This window comes from Manduca sexta, chromosome 26, assembly GCF_014839805.1.
Source record: "Manduca sexta isolate Smith_Timp_Sample1 chromosome 26, JHU_Msex_v1.0, whole genome shotgun sequence".
Taxonomy (NCBI): Eukaryota; Metazoa; Arthropoda; class Insecta; order Lepidoptera; family Sphingidae; genus Manduca; species Manduca sexta.
The window spans coordinates 2,077,296-2,104,650 of NC_051140.1; the positions used below are offsets into that span (position 1 = coordinate 2,077,296).

Here is a 27,355-nt window from a genome sequence, read left to right on the forward strand (position 1 = left end):
GAAGTCTACCAATCCGCACTAAGCCAGCGTGGTGAATAAGGCCTAATGCCTCTCAGTAGTAGAGGAGCCACGTGCTCAGCAGTGAGACAGTATATAATACAGGGTTGATATTATTATATTTGATTCAAATACAGCACGATAGATATACAGCACGCCTATTAAGTTTGAACCTGCAATTGTTTCTAGTCTATTTAATGTAAGTAATGTAGGACTACCATCCATCCGGAATTCCCCGTTTTTCCTTTGTTTGAAGGGCGTCCGGGGGCCGTCCGGCAGAGGTTTTTAAAAAGGGTATAAACCGGATACTTTTGTTGTCAGGGGAAATCCATTTTTTTATAAATAAGCGATAAATTGAAATAAATCCTAGTTAAAAATTCAATCATAATAACCTGCATTCAAGAAGACACGTCAACAAAGTTCACGTTCGAATGCCCCCACGTGTGCCACAAAAAAACAAAAAAAAGCGCGTTGCAAAAAAAAAACAGATATGTCCGGGAAAAACCCATATTTTGCCCAAATGTCCGGATTTTTTTCCGTGTTTATCCCGCGTCGGTAATTAAGGTGATGGCAGCCCTAAAAATGTCATTATTAAACTTGTTTATCGACATGTAACAGATAAGTAATTGTTACAACTGGTTTTAGTAACAGCTATTATAAGTGCATATAAGGACGAGGAATTTAAAGAACCTATCTGATGTCAATAGCTTTATAAAGTTACCTACCTATTTTGTGAACCAAAATTAAGTTATCAAATTGACGATACTCATACTCACGCTTTTTACCCCCCAAGGGGTAGGCAGAGGCGCAACTGGTGCACTCACTTTCCACCGTGTGTCCCATAATGTGATAGAGGGCAGCCTAACGCCATATCGAGCACACATTCTAGGCTCCTGGCTGATGCTGAGTAATAATACTCAATATCACTGCCAGAGCCTGGGATCGCCCCTAGACCTCAGCACTGCAGTCGTACCATAATACATCTATGCCACTAAGGTAGTCGTACATAGATTGACGATATTTGCTGAATTATGTAGAAGTATTGCAGGTCATTTCTTTCCTCGTCTTTTCATATGATATAAAGCACTTATAGCTAAATAGTGTGGTACTCCAAAGAGCTCTACTAAACATGATGTCCACTGCTCAACATGGGTCTCCCCCAAAGATTTCCAGATCGATCCATTTGAAGTGACGCACATTCAAGAACCTTTTGCTACTTTTACTAGATCATCTGTCCACCTCGTAGACGGACGTCGGACGCTATGCTAGCCAGTTCGTGGCCTCCACTCCAGAACCTTCTTGTCCCATCGGCGATCAATTCTGCGACCTGAGCCTGATGGCTCAAAAAATACTTTCCTCTATGCGCCTGAGCATTGTACAGATGCCGCTGATGATCTGGTTTTTCCGCCTGCATTCAGACAGTCGGTGAATGTGATTGTGAGTTGAACAAACTGCAGCGCAAAGGTTTTTCCTGTTAGTATATGCTATTCTGAAGGTGACTGTAATTGTTCACGTCCCAGGCTGTCACGCCTCTTATAAGACGAGAATATTACTAGCTTTTGGTCGCGGCTCCACCCGCGTGGTAAATATTTTCCGGAATAAAGATAAAGAAAGTAGCATTAGCAGAGGGTGAAATTTTCCAAAAGGGAACCCTACAAAAACAGTACTAATGATATGCATAAATACGGTCTGCAACGAATTCTAATTATATTTAGATTTTACAGCATTCGAAAGGGAAGCCGGCAGGAACTGGGTTATATGGACTCCACTCGGGAGTAATGAAGCTCCTATTAGAGAATAAAAATAGTACTAATGATATGCATAAATAAACGGCTGTATCTTTTGATTGCGTTGGTTTAGAAGTTTGATTTTTTTCACAGCTCCAAGGGACAGTAGACCTGAGTATTTGATATAAATTTCAGCTTAATTTCACGCGTTGCTGAGAAAAAGGGTATTGACAGACGGGCGGAAAACAAAGTGATCCTATAAGGGTTTCGTTTTCCCTTTTGAGGTACGGAGCCCTAAAAAACAAAATCGCTTTAATAGTTCAAACAAACTCTTCAACTTTATATATTAGTAAAGATTTGCAAAACTTATCACACAAACTCACGCTTTATCATCGAAGCGGTAAGCAGAGGCGCAACTGGCGCACTCGCTTTCCGCGTTGTGTATTCCATCCGATCATGTGATAGACGGTAAACTATATGGGGCACAAATTCCAAACTCCGGGCTGATGTTGAGTAGAAAAATCCAATATTACTGCCCGATCTCGGATCGAACCCATGACTTCGGCACTACCTTGTACCGTAATACAACTACGCCACCAAGGCCGATTTATAAGTTATAGGTAAGTAAACCTTTTAAATCTAAAATTTCAAACCTTCATGCTCCAAAGTAAACCTAAATTATTAATAGATTAAAAAATCAAATGATAATAACATCAGAACAATTACTATAGCTATTAATAACCAATAAGGACGCAGACTTCAACTTATTCACTTTTTGTCTATAAAAAACAATATAAAATGATGCATTCATGTCATTACTGACGGTACTGGCTGTATCATTCAAAGATAAAAACAGAACAAATTGTGAGGTACAATAACCTTATGTGCGTTGCAAAATAACTCGTATTACATCCGCGTAGAGTTAAATCACGAATAAAGTGATGATTTTTAGATTTTCGAATCCATTTAATTTGAAGGTTATGAAAAATGTCAAAAGATAAACAACACCAAATATGGCGAAGGTATTTAATATACAGCCTTTTACTGAGGAGTTATTTATTACGTGTTATTGTTGTAATAAATAAAATACGATTTGTAATAATTATTAGTTAGTTATAATATGAAAAGACAGTTACAAAGGAAGAAGAAATTTTGACAGGCAATAGCATGAAGTTTGGTTCCACAAGGTTTATGTCTACATTCCAATATCCTCCCTTAGACATAATCCCATTTTTGAAGAACAATAATCAAGCTTCAGCTGCGGAGTGCCTTTGGTCAGTGCATCAGCGACCATCTCGCTCGTTTGGACATACTTAATAACAATCTTCTTCAAACGCACTTTATCACGAACAAAGTGATGCCGTATGTCTATATGCTTGGTCCTGGAACGATAGTTGACTGTACCTGCAAGATTAATGGCACTTTGATTATCACACAATATAGTTATAGGTTCACTGACTAATTGTGGCCAAAATTCTTCTTGCATCTGTTTAAGCCACATTGCCTCTTGAGTGCAGCTTGAAAGAGACATATATTCAGCTTCGGTCGTAGACAGCGCTACCGTCGGTTGACGACGTGAGTTCCATGTGATTGCGGCACCTTGATGAATAAAAATATAGCCGGTACATGATCTTCGCTGTATTTCGTCGCTACACCAGTCTGCGTCGCAAAAACCATGTATTCCTTTATCATCTTTCTTATAGGTTAATGTATAATTCACTGTCAACTTCAAATATCGCAATATTCTTTTCAACGCCATCCAATGCTGCATCTTTGGCTTTGAATTAAATTTGCTGAGTGTATTTACAGAATAGGATATGTCAGGTCGTGTACTCTGTGATAGATATAACAGAGACCCAATAAGCTCCTGATATAGATGTGAATCCACAATTGAATCCCCATTCTCATCATCGTTGCTAAACTTTGTTTTGGGATCAATTGGTGTTCTAACAGTTTTACAATTTGACATTCCATATTTACTCAATATATCCTCTATATACCTTTTCTGATCTACACATAAAATTCCATTAGTTCTATCTCTATGTATATGCAAACCAAGACAATACTTCAGTTCACCCAAGTCTTTCATCTCAAACTTTGAAGATAAATGATTCTTGATATAATTTTTAATCTCCAGGCGACTTGTTAACAAAATTATATCATCTACATAAACTGCTACGAAAGTTATATCTTCATTTCTTATTTTGTAGTAAATACAAGGATCAAGTAGTGATTGTTTCAGACCAATTTCTTTTAGAGTTTTATCTAATTTTTGGTTCCATTGTCTGCTGGCTTGCTTCAGCCCGTAAAGTGATTTTTTCAACAAACATACCTGTTTATTATTTACTTCGAAGTTCGGAGGTTGGACCATGTATATATTTTCTTCTATATCACCCTGTAGGAAGGCAGATACGGCATCCATTTGATCTATATCTAAATTATATTTCACTGCTAATGATAGCAGGTATCTCAAGGATGAGTATCTAATTACCGGTGAGTATACCTCATTGTAATCATATCCTTTTCTTTGCGAACAACCTTTAATTACCAATCTGGCTTTATACTTTGCTATTTCACCAATCTCATTCCTTTTTGTTTTGAAAACCCACTTACATGATATTGCTTTCTTTCCAGGTGGTAAATCACATAAAACCCAAGTGTTATTTTTCTCTAATGATTTGAATTCTTCCTCCATGGCCTTTTTCCATTGATTGGATTCTGGACTAGATAAGGCTTCATCCACTGTCAATGGATCTGAATTCGATGCCATACTTGCATATCTTGTTTCATCGTCTTCTTCATCCTCTTCATTATTATACCTTAAGCGTCCTGTCCTGGGCCTTAGATTTACAAATTTCTCAGGAGAATCAAATGAGCAATCGGTGCTTGGTTCATATGTTGGGTCATGATCCACCGAATTAAAACTTTCACACAAAATTGAATTAGAATCATCCTCAGTCGAGTTCGCGGGAGTGCCAGGAGTCAGTGCGTTTTCAGTAATTTCAGCAGTCACATCTAATGGCACAGGTATTTGTAACGGAGTATTAGTCTTAAATTCAGGTGATAATACTTTGTTACCTTCCTGACCATCTTCAAAGAATATGATATTCCTGCTCTTGGTAACTCTCTGAGTATGCGGATCCATTAATCTATACCCTTTGGTATTTTCACAATACCCAAGAAATATCATTTCGGTGGATTTCGAATCCCACTTCAGCCTTTTCTCCTTCGGCACGTGCACCATGGCTTTACAGCCAAAAATTCTCAGATGAGAAATATTTGGTTTCAAACCTGTCAATTTCTCCAGTGGTGTCACATAGTTAAGGACGCGAGTCGGTGAACGGTTAATTACATGAGCAGCAGTCTCCATCGCTTCTGCCCAAAACTTTTAGATAATCCAGCATCCTCCAGCATACATTTGGCACGCTCGACCAGTGTGCGGTTCATTCGTTCCGCCAGCCCATTCTGTTCCGGTGTATACGGTGCTGTAGTCTGATGCTTGATACCATAGCCTGATAAAAATTTTGACATTTCATTATTCATGTATTCTAAACCATTATCAGTTCTAAGAACTTTTATTTTACAATCTAACTGATTTTCCATTTCTGTTTTGTATACTTTAAAAACCTCTGATATATTTGTTTTATTTTTCAGAAAATAAACATTCACCTTTCTTGAAAAATCATCAATGAAAGTTATACAATATCTAGCTCCACCCATAGAAGGAACTTCCATAGGTCCACACAAATCTGAATGTACAATTTGCAGTGCCTTAGTTGCCCTTGAACCGGCAATACAGAAAGGAAATTTGGTTTGCTTACCTTTCACACAGGGAATACAATTTTTATTTATGTCTTTGTTATCTACTAACTTCACCCCTTCAGTACATAATGGCAATCTCTTAACATCATTATAATTTAAATGTCCCATTCTTCTATGCCAAGTATTCAAACTATTTTCTTCAGAGCTTGCAACAAATGCATTACTATCATATGTATTAAATTTATACATGTTGTTTACAAGCTTGGCAGTAGCAACTAACTTCTGTTGTTTACTGAATATTTCACAGCCAGTTTTGTTAAATATAACCTTACAACCATTATTTACCAGCTGACTTACCGACAACAAAAAAGTATTTAATTGGGGGACATACAAAATGTCTTTGACCTGTACACGGTTAATGTTACCATCTTTACTCTCGAATTCCAGATCAACACTACCCATATACTGTACAGTGATAGATGCATTATTGGCTACCGTTATACGTTGTATCGGAGGTGCCCGGATATTATACATTCCAACAGAGACATTTGTCATGTGCAGCGATGCACCAGAGTCCACAAACCAAGTTGTTTTGCTTATTTTATCTTGAGTTGCAGAAAATACGGCTGCAAAACCTTTCTCATCATTACTTTTCCTTTTTCTCGTTTACAGAATTTACTGATATGACCATATTGATTACAGTTATAGCAACGGGGACCAGGCGATTTGGTACTTTTCGAAGTCTTGGGGATATATTTATTTTGCTTTGTGTAAAGAACTGATACGTTAGTATCCTTTACTTCTTGTAGTAACTTTGTTTTGATAGAATCAGTGTTTATCTTTACACCCGAGCTCTCAAGCCCCATGATCATAGGTTTGTATTTCTCTGGCAAACCCGCCAACATTAAAGTACCCAGCCATTCGTCATCTACGCTAAAACCAATATTACGTAACTTGTGTGCGGTGGTTACTATTTTATTTACGTACTTTTCTATACTTGCACAACTTTCTAAAGTCGTATTCACCAAGTCTCGAAGTAACCCAACTTTTCGTGTCAAACCTGAATCCTCAAATGCATTTTGTAAATTTTGCCATACCTCTTTAGCCGTCGTCGCATTTTGCACGTGGATATAATTTATTGGATCCAGTAACAAAATTATTTTCGACTTTGCCTTAAGATCGGTCTTCGGATTTACTGCAGAGCATTTTTCGGTAGGTTCTATACAATCCCACAAGTCTTCGTGCTGCAAATACGTTTGTACTGCAAATTTCCACGTATTGTAATTTTCTCTTCCTAACAGTTTGTCTATATGCACATGAGACAAAGACGTAGCCATTTTGTTACAAAAATTTATTTGTAACACCTAAAAATCAGAAATGACTCGCGAACTAACTTAACTGATTACTACCGGAATCACTATTATTATTATATTACTTTATGAGACATTCTGGGCCCATAACCTGTTGTAATAAATAAAATACGATTTGTAATAATTATTAGTTAGTTATAATATGAAAAGACAGTTACAAAGGAAGAAGAAATTTTGACAGGCAATAGCATGAAGTTTGGTTCCACAAGGTTTATGTCTACATTCCAATAGTTATATTTTAAACTAGCGACCCGCCCCAGGTTCGCACGGGTATTACTATATTTTTTATTGTATCGGACCCAGGAGAAACCTGCGAATAGGATACTGGAATCCCCTGGCTTACCAACTGCAATGGCCTGGACGAAAGTTGACAGAGGACATCTAGGGGGAAGGAAAGGAACCCTTTTAGGATGGGCGGAGGGGAGAAGGCTAGGAAATGTTCGCGAGCCCTCATAGGCCTCAATGTTAATTGCAACTATGAAGTAAACACACTTAACTATTTGCCTAGGGCCGCAACAAATGTCCCCCGTGCATTCAGTGAGAAGACCGAGCGTACAAGTATTGCTTCTTCGGGTGACACTAATTAGGTATCTATAGCCATTAGTCAGGTGATTTCTCCTAGTCCGGTCGCTGCCAAAAGTCACAGGATCACCCGTAGGCGAAGTGAAGTAGGTCAACTAAAAGATTATTTAAAAAAAATAATAAAAATGTTCCAACAGTTTTAGGGTAGATAGGGAACACACACACACATGCACACGCACACACACATTCCTCCGTAGTACAGTACTGCCAACAGGATATTTGACAATATTAAAAATAAAACACTCTGATGATAACCGCATAAGTGATATCATACTTAGAGTTCTTTACTCCGGAGGTGGAAACCTAATTACCAGGTGTAACGAAATATAACTGAATCGAAATGTATAAAACACAAAGAAAAAAAGAAAAAAAGCATGATATTTCTACTTTGGCTGTATACATTTTTTGTAATGTGGATATTATATTATCATTAATTTCCCAATAAAAATGCTACTAAAAGTGTCAATTCCGGTCTAAAGTGCACTTCATTTTAATTTGCAACCAAAACTATTAAATAGACAATTTAATAAGGAATATTTTGTTACTTTAAAATTTGCGAAAAGAACTATTTTTTTTTTTATTTACTTAAATATTTACTTATTGCCGGTGTAACTCGTGCGCCGTAAATGTACGAAACGAAGGCTCAAGGCTATTTGCTCAGGGGAGGGTTTTAATTAAAAATATTTAAAGCCGATGGGGCACGAAAAATTCAGTACTAGAGCCACACTAGAACTTGACCTGTTTTTTTTAACTTAACTCATAACTAGATGGCAATCGGTAACAAGTTTGATGAGGAAGAACATGCGCTCCACATTTAATAATTACGGAATTGTTATCATAGAGGTTTAACTCGCACTTACCTAGTTATTAAATCATGATGAAAATTCGATTAGTGTATCTTACTCAGTTACAATTGTTTATCAAACTAGTTTTGAAGGTTGCGACCTCTAAGATAGCGAACGGTATGACACATGAACCATAAAAGACAATAAAATTTGTGTTCCTTAGAATATACTTATTTGCGAACTGCCTACCTACTTAAAATGCTGTCTGTATCTTTATAACACAATAAAATATTGTTCCCACGTTTACCACGCTTATTTGAAAGGAATAGGAAGGTATACGGTATGAAAATATTATGCTGTTTCTAGCTAATTTAAATGTAAGGAAATCTTTCATTGACATTTGTATTAATCTTTTCCTTAAATTTTAAATTTCTAACTAAGTGGTACCGCTATCCTATTTCAAGAAATTGATTTGCTTTATTTTAAAATTTAATTTAGAGTCCATAATATTTATCACCATTACCATTCATGAAACGAATTTGCAACCTAATTATTAAATTATTTTCTGTAAACATGCGTAAAATCAAAAACTTATTCAATAACATACGAAAGTCAAAAGATCGCGCGGACTTCTTGAGGAAAACTGACGAAAGGTCACGCGCTGTAGGCGTCGTCGTTTCGTCATAAGGTGAGCCGGTGGGTTAATATTTATGTTGGACTAACTCTGACCCGCGGCGTCACCTCAAAGGTCTTCAACAAAATTATAGCCGACCGATTGAAATGTTCTGATTTGTATTACTCCTCCAAATAGAGGGTGTCGCGAGGGAAAGAAATATTGCGTTCGGTTTGGGTAATATGATTGAAAGATTGTGTGTGCATTATGTGTCATACCAATTTTGGCTCACGTAAGTGTGTCGCGTTCCGGGATCAGCCTGTGTGGATCCGGTTACAACAGGCCGGCATAATTGTGTCAACTGTCGAGGGGTAATCATATCCCATCAGTCGACATTTTATTGGACCCCACTCCTCTTACCATCAGGTGCAGTACAGGTCAAATTATTTAAGGGTTGGATTTGGAATTAAAACACAGAACACTGAATAATAACATTTTGTATTACAGACACACTGACCTAAATAAATTAAAATAAATGTCACAATATCATATTCTTTTAGGATGTTCAAGTAATTTTGAAGTTTCTGTACCAAACACAAGGATAAAAAGCAATGCCCTCGTTGCTAAGGAAAATATGAAGACATACGTACGTAAGAATTCTTCTTATTTTGAAAGCATATTCAAACTAAATGTTGACTCATATGACCCACGTGACATTAGCGTCTTGGACGTGATCCTCTCTTAGTAGAGTATTGCCATGGCCAGGAACGGGACAGTATGTTTTAAATAGCTGATAGCCACTGCGTATTGTAAACGTACTAATTAAGAATGTTCCGTAAGAATTTTGAAGGTGTAAAGTCGGCTAGAAGCACCGATAGTCAAATTGGGTGTGGAACGGCCTGCCGAGATAAATGTCCGCAGGTTCAAATCTCAAGGGCACACACCGCTGACATTTCTAAAAAATTATATGTGTATTCTTTGTGATTTATCGCTTACTTTAACGGTGAAGGAAAACATCGTGAGGGTTTCCTCACGATGTTTTCCTTCAATTAAGTACTTGAGAGATTCTCTATAGGAATTTTGAGGGTGTGTGAAGTCTACCAATCCGTATTAGGCTAGCGTGGTGGAATAAGGTCTAATCGCTCTCTGTAGTAGAGGAGGCCCGTGCAGCAGTGGGACACTATATTATATCACAGTGCTGATATTACATTATTTTTTGTTTATAAATCTGCTAAACCTTATTAATTAGGCCAGCGTGGGAGATTAAGACCTAAACCATCACAGTAATAAAGTAAAGTCATGTCCACTATCGTAACATTAAATTATAATTCATGCTAAAAGGATGATATTATATACTATAACTTCAAATTAATTAGTGCTAGACAACCTCAAAGTCAGTTCTTGGAAACAGGGATAATAAACACAGGATATTAAATATGAATACACAAATAAGGACAATAATAGTTATTAGTTTTGTATATCTATTTCAAACGGTAATGGTTCTCGGAAATTCTATATGAGGTAACAAGGCGCTGAAGGAATTTCCGTGGACTGTCCCGCGTGACGTAAATGACTTAAGGAAGTACGCTCGTTTACTATTGTCCTCCGATTGCAAATATAGTTCTGTGTTACGAATCAAATCAAACGGCAACCTATCACCTGCGTCTTTATAACTGAAAGTGGCTTGTTTCAATATAAACTACATTATATTTGTTTTTGCGAATTAGGTCGCGCACCTAAAATATTATTTTGAGATAAAGTATAGTCTGTAAATCGGTTTAGACATTTTGAATAATTTGGAAAAAATAAACAAACAAATATTTTATAGGGCTCTAATTAAAAACATCTGTTTTAAAATAAAAAAAAAACGCATCAAAATCGGTCTATTTTTTTAAGAGTTACGATGCCACAAACAGAACATATAGAGAATATACACATTTTAAACTTATTAAACCCCTTTTTTTCGTCGGGCTTAAAAAGGCATTACCTCCGTGGGTAGTATTTATCAATAATGTAGCACTCCAAGTCCGTCCAGGCGTAGGTATCTACATGCTATTGTCTGGCCTTAGAGGTCTAAAATTATTTCCTTTAGGGAAATCCCTGTTTCTAATATCCTACAGGCTGGTGTAGTAGGTATGAGAAATATCCAAATTACCAAGCTTTTTTTGTCACTACTTTTTGGGGGCAAGGTAATTGTCGAAAGTTGCAAGTTCATAATTTTTACTTACTTTTGTAGTATAATTAATGGCATATTTTCGAATTTTCCCATTGTCCCCAATGCACTGCATATTACTATTGAGTTTATTAAGACCGTAAATGCATATAATCTAGGTATATTAATGTAGAAATATGAATACTTATTACAGTAAAAACTACAACTAATGTTTTGAATGAAATACCAGTTCTGTTAGACAATACATCATTAGCATGCAGATTCAAGGTGATGAGTTATTTACATAAAACTAGACAAGTTCGTTTGTATGTTGTTTTGGACCCCATCATTAGACGTATTATTAACGCCATTTTTAATAAACGATCCCAATCGATTTTTCCATCTTTATTAACAATTGTGGAGTGCAATAAATTGATTGATTGATTTCAAAATGGACGAATCAGGAGAAAGTTTTTTTTATTGGTTCATTTTCAGAACAGGATTGAAGATTGAATTGAAATTGTATATTAAAAAGCCTTTTCTTCACTGTACCGAATTACTGACCTCATTACTGACATATCGTCTGACCTCTGCGCGAGGCAAACACGTGAGGTCACGCAGAAAATTAAATTATTTATTTTATGTCCAAAGAGAATTTTACTTCATGACTACGTTTATTTTTTTTGTTTCTTTTTTAAATTTACGAAAAAGCAAATAAAATCCGAAGTTTAATAATACAAGTATTTATTATGTACCACCAAAAGCAAAAACGTAAAGCAAAAATAATTTTATTTTTGTAATAATAATTTGAACTTGAAGGCGTAGAATAATTGGTAGGTATGCAATAAATATTAATACCTATTAATGGGTAATCGCAAACAAAGACACAGGATGTCTTAACCTTTAAAATATCACATTTATCAAATGATTACCGTAAGAATGAAAAAACGCCATTTTATCTTTTTTTTCTATTGCTTTGAATGACGAGACGACCTTGTCGTTTGCCTGATGATAAGCGATACGACCGCCCATAAACAGTAGAAACACCATCCAACACCTTGAAATATAAAGTATTGTTAGGTATTCCACTGCGCTCGCCATCCCGAGACATAAGATTTTAAGTTTTATTATTTCCAGTACACTAAGTAGTTTTCTAAGTGACAATTATTTTGTTTATTTACATAGCTTTGCCATTTTTTTACGTGCAAACATAAACATCGACTACGGAGTACAGTTTTTATAATTTTCCATTTTATTTGCAGTTCGGCTGTGTATAGTGGAAGGCCGAGGATCCTACAAACGTGCTCCAAAGTACTGCCCTATATTGGACACAGAGAAATCCGGCATCGAATGCGTTTTAGGCACTGACAGGTAAATATAATGACATACTATTAACACAAGTTGCTCGCTTGATGCTAAACATCGCGTCTGCTAGACTGCATTTACACCACACAAAATAATGAACACAAATATTGAACGCATTGCCTTCATTAAAGGCAAACATTCATATTATACTTCTAATATTCAATATGGTAATTTTTTATTCTTTATTTCTTATAAATTACATATTTGCGAAATAAAACTAGTTTTCGGATTTTTTATATCTATCTTATATTTTTTTATTTTATATGAGTCTAACAAAAACAAGTAAGTATATTAGGATTTAAAAAAAGAACACTATTAAATCCGATAGCTAATTTTATATCGATGTATAACATTCGCGTAAACATAAGAAATCATGAGACATATTATTTTCAAAATCAAAATGTCCTTGGTCCCAGGCTGGACTGCCTGCGTCGGATCCACAAGGGTACGGTGGACTTCGGCGTGTTCAGCCCCGAAGACCTGATCGCGACGCAGTGGGCCGACGTCGACGTGCTGGTCACCAACGAGCTGAGGCACAGAGCCAGTGAGTCACGCTTGTTTCCATAGGGGCAGGAAGGGATTATCAATTTCAGGGAACAAACGCCATAGCTAATGTCTTTGGCCGTTTTAATTTAAAATTTTAATCAGTAAAGTATTTTGGAATTTCTCGACAGAAATATTTAATTAAATACAGTTTTGGTATTTATTTAAATACTTATGACGCTAACAAAAATTGTTCGGTTATAAATAGGCAATGAGATGAAGATTTAATATTAGATATGTATTTACCTATTTCTTAACATGAGATAACACGAACAATTTCTGCAAATCTTATAATGTGACATCACAGCCATGAAATCAATAGCAAAGGGATAAATCTTCCGCTTCATTATATAACCGTTGAATTATAATAATTATGTGGCTAAACAAGTTTTCCCACCTGTATATCTATAATTTATTGTGGGATCGTATATTTCTAATAATATTAAGGCAATCATGGCTAAGCGACAAATATACCTAAAATGAGTACATGTATATATATTTGGAACGGCAACGTTTTTCTGCGTCGTTTGATCTTGTAGCTTTCGAACAATTTTAGCATTGAACTATATTTTGATAAGGTAAATAATTTACCTATTATAAAATTTCTTATTAAAATCAAATCTTTAAATCGTTCTACTCAAAAGTTCCCTATGCGTGCTTAGATATGACTGCCTCAGCCCCGGATCTTGAATTTTTTGAAGGCGGGGCAAAATCTGGGTAATGCCGCCCCCAACCACCTATAAGTATTTTTACTTTTGTCATTATCATCATCATCATTTCGCGCTCCGCGGGAAATAATTTATGTGTGTTATATACTGGATGTCTTAGTAGTCAAAGTTGCGTCAATGATGAGTTGTGTATTCGTCTGCCAAGTTTGAATTTATAATAATAATAATATCAGTCCTGTATTATATACTTGCCCACTGCTGAGCACGGGCCTCCTCTACTACTGAGAGGGAATTTGCCGCCCTCTAAATTCGCCGCCCGGGACACGGGCCCTGGCTTGGCTGCCTTTCAAGTGTCATTACTCTTAGAGTCTTGCACCCGAGCGTAACCAAATGTTGGTGTCTAGAGAGGTTCAAAAAATAAAACAACAAAAATGTGCATTAAATAACATTTATTAGAAAAAAAATAGAAAAGACTAAAAAGTAAATTTTTGAAACAAATAAACTACATCTCAGAGGGGCGGCGGGTTGTTTGCACCACTAATCCTTCCTTCCTGTGACAGCAATGGCCTTGTACCTTTGCATAGGACCAATGATAAAAGAAGTATAGAGGATGGGTAATATGGTCACGTGACATGCGGCACATTTAATGCATAAAATGGTGCCGACTCCGCCCCTTACAATAGTGATATGCTAGTACCGAAAATTTTGTATCGACATCGAAGAATTAAGAGAGACAAACAAGCCCCAAAAAGATCAAATACGAAAGGGGTTAGGAACTACCATAATATAAATATAACAAACCATAATGTAAACCAACAAACTGAAACTGATTTATAAGTAACAATTGTTAAACAAAGCAGTACCTGTTGTGACAAACATCCAGTTGTGTTTGATCTATATTTGTATATTGCACTATTCCTTGCTAAAAATTTAAGTTACAGATTAAGATATTTATTTAATACATGATAAATGGAATAAGATAGCGTAGCCAGCAATTATTTGGTTGGTTTTATTTTATTTTATTATTATGCTCTTTGATCGATAAACATAACTATGGTTCTGCAAACTAAAATCAATGACCGTAAAAATGGTGGATAAGATAATCAATTATAATAATTATTTGCAATAACAACAATATGATTATGTATCTATTTCCGTGCATGCAAAGGTTGCTCGAAACATAAGACCGCCAATTGTAAAAATATATCTTACATTTCATCTTTATGTTGTTTCTTTTATGTTTATCTATTCTTTTATGTAACAATTTTAATTTTATTCATAGCAATATATTAAAGTAATATTACTATTAGGTGAAGTATAATAATCATTACTATTTTACTTATCGGGAATATTGTTGGAAAACAGTTATCTTTACTCGCGTTAATTAAACGTGTGGTTTATGCATATCTTCTCAAAATGTAAAGAAATATGTATTTGGTGTAGGATTCCAATCACGTCGCTCAATATTCTCAATTCATTTTGCCTTGGTTTTTAAATTTTTTGGTTATCTTAAAAAATATTCTAATTTCACTTAGTTCGTCGTTCTGAATAATACAATATTGATGTGTGCTCTAACATTCTTTCAAAGACAAAAACCGTAACTGATAAACGGGCGTCTGTTAAAATATCGATATCAATAATTTCTAAACAAATCCACCCATCCCTAAGCTCGTGTGTAAACAACCATAATGATTTTAATGGATATAAATCACGCCTAAAAGAGTTCTAAGCTTATCAAACAAGATCCACATATAATTTTAATTGATAAAAACACATCCAAAAAGTAAATATACAAAGATATTTACAAATTTTCGGTAAAAACAGTTACTAACCTATGAAAAGATATTTCGGGGTCTTTCTTGCGTGAATTCGATTTGCATCCTTTCACACAACACTGAGTCACTTTCGAAACTTAACAAATACACTAATAAACAAACTTAACAATTGAGAATATGATTATATTACTTTAAATTCAATATTTATGAAGATTTGTTTACATCGTCTGACACTACATGTACTTGCTGACTGGGCTACGATAAATGGCGTTTCGGCCGCAAGGCGGTCCCAGCGTGTTGAAGTAAACGAAATAGTGCCATATTCGAAGAAAGCAATTATTTTTGTCTTTGTTTGTTGCGTTCCAAATAAGCTTTGAGTAAAAGAGATAGACATATATATTGACATTCTGCGTCGATTTCCCTAACATAAATATAACTTATTCATATAGCTAACTTTTGAGGCCTGTCCTCTTTATATTTAGTCATTGCATAGGACTGACAGAAGCTAATATTTGCGGTGTCTACCTGTACACACATTTCCTGTATGGCTTCAAAAAGTAGAATTTGGAATCTTAATTATTATTATTATAATATTAATGTACCTCACAAACTAGTTTAATATTTCCTTTGTAGTTTATTAATTTCCATATATATATTTAATTCTCTTTGTTATTATGAAAAAAGAAGATAATTCTCATGGCGATTTGCATAACAACCTGTATTTTTCATTGTAAAAAATATATTAGGCGACAGTTAGTATCGACACTTCGAGATTATTTGAATTTATATTTGATTTTGACCTTAATGTTCAGGGCCGTACGAGCGCCGCGTGGTAGCTATAGTGAACCGCAGGATCCTGCCGGACAGCTCGTCCAACCTGCACGCCATCCTGCGCAACCGCACGCTGTGCCATCCAGGGGTCGGGCTCGATGACCTACGACCGCTCAGCGAGACCCTCTCCGCGGTGAGTTTTTCAATGATGATTGATGCTTCGACTGTCTATAGTATAGTAATATTGTATATAGCTTACACATTGTAATAGTATCAGCCCCGTATTATATACTTGCCCACTGCTGAGCACGGGCCTCCTCTACTACTGAGAGGGACTAGGCCTTAGTCCACCACGCTGGCCTAGTGCGGATTGGTAGACTTCACACACCTTCGAAATTCCTATAGAGAACTTCTCAGATGTGCAGGTTTCCTCACGATGTTTTCCTTCACCGTTAAAGCGAACGATAAATTCACACAGAATACACACATGATTTTTAGAAAAGTCAGAGGTGTGTGCCCTTTTGATTTGAACCTGCGGACATTCGTCTCGGCAGTCCGTTCCACACCCAACTAGGCTATCGCCGCACACTTCATGTAATATAATAATGTAGTTTCAATTACCGATACAAATCTGTAATCTGTATAACACTAACTGCGCATGTTATTGTGGAAAATTATGGATAATTATTAGGTACACTCGATTTTCAATAGCATTATGCCTGTCCGCATTGCCGTCGAAAAAAAAATATTAATTTCATAAAAAACAATAAACTGATACATTCCTTATCCATCTGTAGTATCTAGAGTCCCTGGTGATGGAGAGGTCGTGCGACCCGAAGCTGTCCCTAACAGAGAACAGGATCAAGTCCCTGGCAGGGTACTTCGGCCGCGCGTGCAAGGCTGGCGCCTGGGTGCCGGACATGGAGCGGGATGCTGAACTCAGTAAGTGTTCTGCCGACCCTTTCACGGATTGAAATAATTGTCTACTCTCAAAATTGAAATGGTGTCTAGATGCACGAATTGGTCTTGTTTCTTTCGTCCAAAATTTTACACTGGTTTCGTGTTTATACTTCTAGCAAAATCTAAACTTGTTAACATTTGTAATGATAAAATAATCATACTGATATACATGAAATTACGCTATACGTATATGAGATATATAAGTTATTTGACGTTGTATTAATAAATAAAACCACCTAATCGTATTTACTTCTGCTAACGTTGTGACTACTTTCCTGATAAAGAATAATTTGACCAAAACTTGCAGTTTTACTTTTCTATTTTTTTTTTATAATTTTGTAGTTTAGTGCGAATGTAGCGCATTAGGGCGCGTAAAATTAATATTATTTTTTACTGTTAGTTATTTTATTTGACACGTGCAGTTCGAGTAACTTATTGTAAAGTGTTATTATAAAGAAGTATGTGGTTTCATTTAGTACCGCAATGTCATAAAGACCCTTTATTATGTTAGTTTAATGTTTAGTATTGTTCAACAGAGCGTAAGTACCCGTCGCTGTGCGCGGCGTGTCGCTTCCCGTCCAAGTGTGCGGCGAACGATCCTTACTGGGGGGACCTCGGCGCGCTCAACTGCCTCGGCGAGGGCGCCGGTGACGTCACATGGGCTGAACTGGATGACGTCAACACATACTTTGGGGTGAGGGTTTAGATTGAATATCGTTTAAGAATCAATCGTTTGTATCAGTATCCGGGTCGAAGGACCAATATGTATTATGTTAAAAAAAATCAAGTTTTTATGTGTATTATTATAATTTTAATTGACTATGTTTATTCGTGGTGGAAAACAGGGGAGATTTATGGAGAGATTGATATTATCACGCAATTTTGTAATTGAATTTTCGATGAAAAATTTGATAGAGGTTCAAAGATCTTGAGTATCTATTTCTATTTTAATTCAACCAATTTGTTTCCAGTTAACTCAGAGGCTGCCGATGTATTCATACCCGTCGACTGAGAGGTTCGCGGTGCTGTGCCGCGACGGCACCTGGCAGCCGCTCAACAACAACACCGAGCTCTGCACTTGGCTGCACCGGCCCTGGCCCGTCGTCGTCGCCAAGAGGTAGGTTTCCTGTTTATAGCTCATGCTACTCAACTTGAAAATCACGCTGGAGCGCATTAACTAGATTGTGAATCTTGGTCCGCTTAGGTTCTATGCTAGGAGTGTAGTACCAGCGATAAAAATAGATGCAGGACATGGTATAACTATAAGTCAAGTTGCATCCAATCAATTCACCATAGTGATTAGGAATTGGAGAATATTCAAGTTACTGCGAATCGAAATGCTTTAGATAAATGAACACAGGGTCTGATATATTTGTATCCGCTCAGATAGTAAGCCGTAAACTGTAAAACCCGCCATAGTGGTCCCCGTAAGTGTAGCGGTTCGGGCACAGTGTCAACTGGCGTTCATGACTATCTGGGCATCACACCGTTTACAATCCAGTCCACTGGGATCACGATGTCGTTAATCTAATGGGGTATGTTATCAGGAAAGCGGCGGCGGCGGTGTCGTCGCTGGCGGCGGTGCTCAGCAACAGCACGGTGTCGGTGGACGAGCACTGGGCGGGCGCGCTGGCGGCGCTGCTGGAGAGCACGCAGGCGACGCCGCGGGAGCTGCGCCCGCCGCGCGCGCCGCTCGACTACCTCGCCTGCGCCAAGGGCTTCCGCGAGGCGTACAGCCAGACCGGCTGCGACCCGCCCAGGTGAACACACGTATTCTTAATAAGCCAGGTGTTGAGTTCTTTAGATATTAGTAATTGTCCTTTAAAATTCTTTTGAAAAGTCGAGGTTTTCATGTTTCGGCTACTTCATGTTTTGATGCTTTCAGATTGGTCATGTGCTATATGCTGGTGGTAGGGTATATTTATATCCGCCCGGATAGCGACCACCATACACAAAGTGTTAAAAGCCGCCATAGTGGCCCACGTACGTGTGTCGCATTCCTGCCGGCATAATTATGTCAACTGCCGAGGGATAATCATATCCCGTTAGCCGACATTGTATTGATCCCCAATCCACTCACCACCAGGTGCAGTGCGGTCACTTTGCCCTTCAAGTATGAAAAAATATTGTCAAGAGATCCATGTCAAGCCATCTGTTAATAAAACCACTGTGACGGATCACTATTATTTAATATGATATCTTATTTAAACTTAATGAACTACATTATTGTGGCTGCTCGCCGGCAGCCCGTGACAGGAAGAAGGAAGAGGAGGCGTGTTGCCACAAAAACAAATTAAATTACATATTAACAAATGTTACCCTAAACAAATATAAATGTACCCATTCAACACCATCATAGAGTAAAGATGGTATGTAACCATTTGTTCCAGGCACATCACGATGTGCACGACGTCGATGCTGGCGCGGACCAAGTGCGACTCGCTGAGCGAGGCGGGCGCGGTGTACAACATCGTGCCGCCGCTGCAGTGCGTCGTGAGGCCGAGCGTCGAGGAGAGCCTGCGCGCCGTCAGCGAGGGGGGCTGTGACGTCACCGTGGCTGACAGCGACTGGCTTATCAGAGGCATTAGGTACGATGAATTTCGATTCTTTGAAGCAATTTCAGAACGAATTTATTATGTCAAGTAAAGGAGAACACGAGCAACGTAGGTAATGTACACATATAATTTTTTGGGGAAATTTATAACGGGTTAATAAGTTACGTTCTTATTCAATATCTATCTTTGTTTCTAATAATAATACGATATTCGTTCCAGAGACTACAACCTTTCGCCGTTGCTGCACGAAATATCTCCAATTGTGGAACAAATGAGTACCGTCGTCGCATACGTGAGAAGTGACAGCAAAATAACCAAAATGGCCGATTTGCGCGGGAAACGCGCCGCATTTTCTGTGTACGACGGCGTGTCGTGGCATTCGGTTTTACGTTACGTTACACAGAAAAACAATATGAGTTGTAAAGATTATATGGACGGTTACTTCAAAGAGATGTGTGCGCCGGGAATTAACGGCACAGAGAGGCTGAAAAATTGCTACGAACCTGGAGAGCAGAACGCGCTTAAATCGCTCGCCGATGGGAAGAGTGATGTTGCTTTCGTCAGTATGCGCGCTTTTAATGAGTACAAAGGTTGGTAATGTTTATCGTGCACTATGAAATTTTTTTTTGACATACCTGTTCCTGATGTATAATTTTACGAGTTGGCAACTTGGTCAAGGGACTCCTTTGGCTAGTAATTTTTAAAGTCTTTAATTCATATACATTCTTTTTAAACCTAACAGACATGACAACAATATTTTCTTATGGTGTATGTTTTTTGCAGCCAATCAAATTTCTGGAAGCGCCAACATTGGTCCTTTGTGCCCCGAGGACAACAAAATGTATTGTTTCATGAGTTGGTCAAACATTGGACACATATTCTCGAAAAAGAACCTCACAGCGATGCGACGACAGGAAATAATAAACGTTTTTACCAAGTTGGACAAAATGTTTGGCAAACATCCTCCGTTCCACACCCCTATGTTTTCTATGTACGGGCCTTTTAACCATAAGTTGGACGTTTTGTTCCATAATAACACAAGATCTTTAGCGTTAGACAATATGTTAATAAATCATCCCTACGACAAAATACCTATGAATTTCGAACGACAAATTTTGAATGTAACCGATTTTGCGTGCGATTTTGGCGCGAAATCAACGCCATCTTTATTTTTGATCTTAGCCAGTCTAGTCGCTTATATTTTTTATAGTTGATGTTTTTTATAAATAAAAAATTGTTGTGCATTTACAGCCTTCCTAATAAACATTATTCAACTGTGTGTTACGTGACTGCCTTCCTCGTATAATTATTTTTTTGGAGTCGAAGTAACAAAACTTTAATAAAGTTCATCACACTTGAAAAATATTTATTAGTATGGCCTTTTATTAGTAATAAAGATTTAAATTGATAGTGAGACTATTATTTATTATGACCATTTGAGTAATCAAGTAATCAATGATGAATTAATAAATAATTTATGTTGCTGAATACGTAAAGTTTTCCAGGACAGGCTTGTGTCCCAAAAAATAAAGATATTTAATAATATTAGTGGTTTTAAAAATGAGTTGGAGTAGGCTGCCTCAATATCACACCACATACCTCTTGGGTCGTAAAGTAAATATGTAGATACTTGGATTACTTATTACGTACTTACTGTAGTTAAAGTATGAAGTCTATTCCTGGATTAGTAAATAGCCCGTATAGTCCGCGGTCTATGAGCGGCAGCCTCTTAGGGGTGGCAGATTTCAGAGGACGCTCTCTCGATTTAATTAATCATTCGTTTAATTTAACTTTAGTGCCTTCCATAATATGAAGTATTTTAGAAACCTACATATATATGTATAAATAAACCTACCTACATGGGGCGGCGGAAATAAAGTGGCCTAGATTCATAAAAAATATAAATCCGGCACTGATGAAATCAGTCTACAGGTTAATACTGAAAGTGTATCTACCGAACATCACCGCCGCCTCAGTCATCATAACCAATTTTATGTGTAGCATATACAGAAAAAAAAACATAGTTTACATGGTAAATTAACATATTTACCTACTTACCAGAAATGTAAACAAATACATAGAGTTTTTATTATAATTCCCTACATACAGTATGACCTGCTAATTCTGCCTTCCTGTAAAAAGAATAGTGTGGTGCAATAGGAACGGTTTAAATAAACAAAATCAAATACGCACGCACGTACGCACGCACGTACGCACGCACAAGTTGAATTATATACCAAATACAAAAAAAAATACGGCCTTATTCGAAACGGGGCCATTTTTCTTTGTATCTCTTGTCAGTGCCAGAGCGATGCCCTCGGCGGGAGCAAGAAGAAAAAGTAGATTTTGTAGATGCTTCAGATGCATTGGCAAACAGAGGTGACCTAAAAAATATGGGTTCCCAGTTGGATATCGCGCGAGGTCCCTCGTCTAAGCGGGAGGCCCCGGGTGGTTACCCGGTTCCCGCTTTACTCCTCTCTTAAGGCCGTCACTGATGGACCAAATAAAAATAATAATCATTTTAAAAGCCATAAATGTTTTTATTGTGGGTGAAATAAATAGACTTACGCCCGAATACTCAAACGCCACTTAAATATTTAAGATGGCCTCACGGATTTAAGCATTCGTTATCTTTGAAATTGGTATACTGAAACGTCACTTATTTCCTAACCTTAAATTTAAGGCGACGAAGGTTTAAGGTCCGCTTATTGATTCAAACGGTATTCACAAACCCTGCTTAAAGTTTGACAGCTATTTAAGGCCGCCTTATATGGCTGTTAATTGAGATTAATTTGAGAGTGCTTGCGACTACTCTCAAATCTTTACGCGAAAATATTTATTGTTGTGTTAGTTGTTATTATATTCTCTTTCGATTTAATAAAATGTCTTTTTCTTCACTATCATCACTGTCTGAAGAAAAATATAGGGTCAATCGAAGAAATCGAGAGAAATTAGACACTTTCGAAGAGTATTTATGTTCATTAATTCAGGAATTGTCCTAAATTATGCTTTTAATTCAGGAATTGTCATTTCAGCAATGTTCATTCATCATATTGATTTAAACTGGATATTGATCCAGCCTAGCCGGTCATAAAAAGAAATACCAGATATTTATTGCCCTTCGTTTCTTTACCACAGGCACCTATCAAAGGGTCATCTGGGTACATCATGGTGTACTCATATTATGGCACTAGTTGTGCCTGTGCTTATATCATGGAACTAGTTGTGCCTCTGCCTACCCCTTCTAGGATGATTAGCTTTATTATGTGTGTATGTAACAGTTTTAAAGGAAATAAATTTTATTGAAAGTCAACATGTCTGAATGAAGAAATAATTATTAGAGAAGCAAACAGAAACTTTATTGTAATTATTATATTATTTAATTGTTATTCTTATATATCAGAGATATAAACATTACATTACAGACATTTTGCTACACATAGTACATATATATAGATATGAGTACAATATGGTACATCATATTGTACTCATATCATGGAACTAGTTGTGCCTGCGCTCATATCATGGAACTAGTTGTGCCTCTGCCTACCCCTTCTAGGATGATTAGCTTTATTATGTGTGTATGTAACAATTTTAAGGGAATTTAATTTTATTGAAAGTCTGAACATGTCTGAATGAAGAAATATTTATTAGAGAAGCAAGAAGAAACTATATTGTAATTATTATATTTTTTAATTGTAATTCTTATATATCAGACATATAAAATTTTATTACAGACATTTTGCTACACATAGTACATATATATAGAAGATGCTTGCAGAAGTCTATTTCTTGAATAAATTATTGATTGATTGATTGATTATATAAATCATACAAGAGAACCCACGGCCTCTCACTTCACAGCCGGCTACTCGCCCTCAGCTCACTGCTTGTGTTCCTCACGAGAGCTGCCAATAAAACAAATATTTTTAAAAATTATTTAAAAAAAAAACATTATCAGCCACATGATATCCATTGCTGAACAAAGGCCTCCCGCAAAAATTTCCAGATTGAATGTCGGAAGCAGTCCGCATCGAGCAATGCCCTTTTTTCTTAATTCGATGGGCCTCCAAATAAATCCAATACTTACTTTTTCACTATATCCAGCAGTTCTTGTTTTTCTATTTAGGTATCATTTCAACCAATTTTTTGGGTTTTGTTATTTGCAGACTGCATTGATTATATAATTACAAAATAGAAACTTCTGTGGTAAGACACGAAATAAGAATTATGTTGTTAACAAACAGAAAATAATCACTACGATTTTTTTTTTTTTTTTTTTTTTTCTTCATGGCTTCGCACGTCTAGTGCATTTAGCCAAAGACAAGTTGATGCAAATATTCATAATATTGGCTTGCGCAGCTTGAGATTGCAATGTTAGGTTTCTTTGCTGACGGTTTTTGCATAGGACAAAGGTAGGGAAACAGTTTGAGATATAAAATTAAGACTGGTAAAGAAATTTAGAAAAGAGGATATCAGGAGGGTTTGAAAGGAAAAAGGAAAAACTATGCCTTACATAAAATAAAAATTAAATAAAAATACAATTTACAAAAACATAACACTAATGATGGATGAGGATGAAATAATTACAATTTTATATTGTTCTTAATGAAAAATGATGCAATACATTTATACACAGAAAAATTATTTGTACTAAGTAAAGAGAGGATAGAAGATGGAAAAGGAATACAAAGGTCTAGAAGGGAGCAAATCATAGATGTACGGTCAAATTGAGAGCAAGAAAACAGAATATGATTTAAGTCGCCAACATCTGATCCACAAACGCACATAGGGCTGTTTACTATATTGAGTCTGGCGAGGTGAGCAGGGACACAAGTGTGACCAAGCCTAATACGAATAAGAATAGAAGTCTCGACCTTGTCAAACTTAACTCTGAAAACCACGGTTTCGTTGGGATCTGAGGCTGGATGACGGAGTAGTAGCGGCCCTTCATTATGCAACTAGATGACCATGTTTCTTTCCAAGAGTCTCGTAGAAAAATTTCGGCAATGATTGTAAGTCTTGACTGTAGTTTTTAAATGGAAATAAGTCACCACTTTGCACCGCATCCTTAGCTAGTTTGTCGACGGTTTCGTTGCCGTGGATTCCAGAATGACTAGGAATCCATACAAAATATAATAAGTATCCCCTCAAAATACATTTGTGCGCCAACTCTCTTATTTGGAGAATAACTGGCAAAATACCGTTATATTTAAAAAGGAAATTTAAAGATGGCTTGTAGAGCACTTAGCGAATCGGAAAAGATAACAGCTTTATTTAATTTAAGTAAAAGAACATATTCTATAGCCTTCAGTATTCCAAAACATTCGCCAGTAAAACAGATGATTCCGGAGGAAGCTTAATTTTTTGAACGATCTTGTATTGAGAGTGAAAAACACCAATGCCAACACATTCCGAAAATGAAAATTTAGAAGCATCTGTGTACAGGTAATGGAAGCCCTCAAAACGTTCTTCAAGAAATGCGTTGAATGAGATTTTTATATTGGGCGCAGTTTTATTAACACAGTCATAAATTATACTAGGAGAGAAAATTAACGAGTTGTAGCAGTTGTTGAAGAGCGGGAATTTATTAAAACGATGAGTGGGGGCCGGGATGGAAAAGATTTTTTTATAACTTATAATTAGGCATGGAGGATTACGGGAACGATGACTAGGTATAGTGGAATAGTATTTAGACAGAGCTTCCAGTAATGGAAAGAGGGATGGGAGGAAAATTGAATAATTTTAAATAAGTATTTATCAGCAAGGTATTGCCTCCTGTGACATAGTGGAGGTTCACAACACTCCACTTGCAATGCATTAATAGGGCTAGATTTCATTGCCCCTGTAATTATGCGTAGTGATTTTGATTGAAGGTTATCTAATTTTTAAAAGAATAAGCTGCACCTGGTTCCAGCAAGAATGAACCATAATCAAAAATGCTTCTAATTATAGCATTATAAACAAGTTTTAATGAATGGGGTGGGCGCCCCACCACACACCAGATAAACATCTTAGCATGTTAATGTGGCGCTCAACCTTATTAACAACGTAGTCGCAATGTGAAGTACCAGAAAGTTTAGAGTCCAAGACTACGCCTAAATATTTAAAATTATTTTTGACTGGGATTGGAGTATCACGGTAAATAACGTTTATTGTTTGGGGACTCCTTTTAATGCAAAATAAAACTGCTGCACTTTTAGAAGTGGAAATATCTAAGCCGTTTTGGAGAAGCCATAACGATAGAGATTGAAGAGCAGAGTTTAAAACTAAACAAGCGTGTTCTACTGAATGGGAACTATAATATAGTAGTAAGTCGTCCGCATATTGTAAAACTTGAACATCATTATTAAAAGAGCGGTCCAAGTCGTACGTGTATATATTGTATAACAAAGGACTAAGTACCGAGCCTTGCGGAAGCCCTTTCCATACATGTCGAATTAACTGTTGCTGAGTAGTTGAAATGCTAACCGTACGATCATGTAAAATGTTTATTATGAAATTTGAGAGATTTATTGGAACGCTGAGTGATTGTAATTTCTTATGCAGGATAGATAATATGACGTTATCATAAGCCCCATTTATATCTAGAAATACAGCAACTGTCGAGCAATTTTTGAGAAGGATAAACGAACATCTGTAGTAAAAAATACTTAAACAGTCGAATGTACTTTTCCCTTTCGAAAACCGTATTGAGTTTTGGCAGTAAGCTCTTTATTTCTATGTACCATTCTAGCCGATTTTTAATAAGATGCTCTGCTATTTTCATTAGAACCGGACTGAGAACGATAGGACGATATGATGAAATATCAGACGGAATTTTACTAGGTTTGAGAATTGGCAACACCACATGACGTTTCCACATCTGAGGAATGTTTCCTGTTGTCATTACGGAATTGATAAGAGATAAATAATAAGAATGAACAGTGGGACTAGCATTAGATAAAAATGAGTATGGGATGCCATCGATACCTGGAGATGAGTCTACAGTATTAGAAAGGATACCTTTCAATTCCTCAATATTGAAAGGGATTTTTAATGACGTGTCATCAGAGGTTATATTGGATTCCACACGAATTACCGGTTGTAAAGTAACTTCTTGAGGTACCCAGGGAGGAGCTAATGTATCTATAAATTCACCTGCTAAATTATCCGGGATACGGGAAGTAGTGTGGTCGGAAAATGCAGACCGGAATCTCCTAATATTACGCCAAACAGCTGAAGGGGTGTATTCGGTGAAATGACAGAGCAAAAATTATGCCAACTCTCTCTTTCTTCAGTTTATAGAGTTTTCGAGTCTGTGTAATGATACTAGAGAGGTATATGAAGTTTTCTTGGGTCATATTTAAACTATATTCTATTTCAGCTTCTTTACGTTTTTAGCTGCAGCTGTGCATTCGAGTCCCACCACGGAGGCATTGGGATCTTCCTAAATGAATGATTATTTTTACTGGGAAAGCATCATCTGCAGCGGAAACAAGAATTTTAGCTAATACTTCTGCACAATCCTGCTCATTTCCATTATTGACAATTGGAAGAGAAGATAGCTGATTGTCAACATAATTTTATAATTTAGCCAAGTGCTGCTCTTACTATGTGGAAGTTTGTGTTTTAAGTGAGATATTCTAGGTTGTGAATGGGATTTGGGAATGGAAAAGATATTTTTGATAGGGAAATGATCACTACCATATTGTTGAGGGAAGGGTGCACCAAGTGAGACGAGAAGCAGT

General features: G+C 36.8%; 1 protein-coding gene across 1 annotated transcript in view; it reads left to right on the forward strand.

Annotated features, from left to right (window-relative positions):
• LOC115454308 (transferrin-like) overlaps positions 1-21,016 on the forward strand; it is a 28,841-nt gene extending 7,825 nt beyond the window's left edge. The window contains exons 2-11 of the mRNA XM_037443521.1: positions 12,251-12,359; positions 12,770-12,897; positions 16,152-16,303; positions 16,908-17,052; positions 17,607-17,764; positions 18,042-18,187; positions 18,618-18,830; positions 19,461-19,658; positions 19,845-20,215; positions 20,409-21,016. Coding sequence (XP_037299418.1) covers positions 12,251-12,359; positions 12,770-12,897; positions 16,152-16,303; positions 16,908-17,052; positions 17,607-17,764; positions 18,042-18,187; positions 18,618-18,830; positions 19,461-19,658; positions 19,845-20,215; positions 20,409-20,839 — 2,051 coding nt within the window. The 3' untranslated portion in view covers positions 20,840-21,016. The remainder of the gene's footprint in view (positions 1-12,250; positions 12,360-12,769; positions 12,898-16,151; positions 16,304-16,907; positions 17,053-17,606; positions 17,765-18,041; positions 18,188-18,617; positions 18,831-19,460; positions 19,659-19,844; positions 20,216-20,408) is intronic.
• Positions 21,017-27,355: the final 6,339 nt, after the last annotated feature.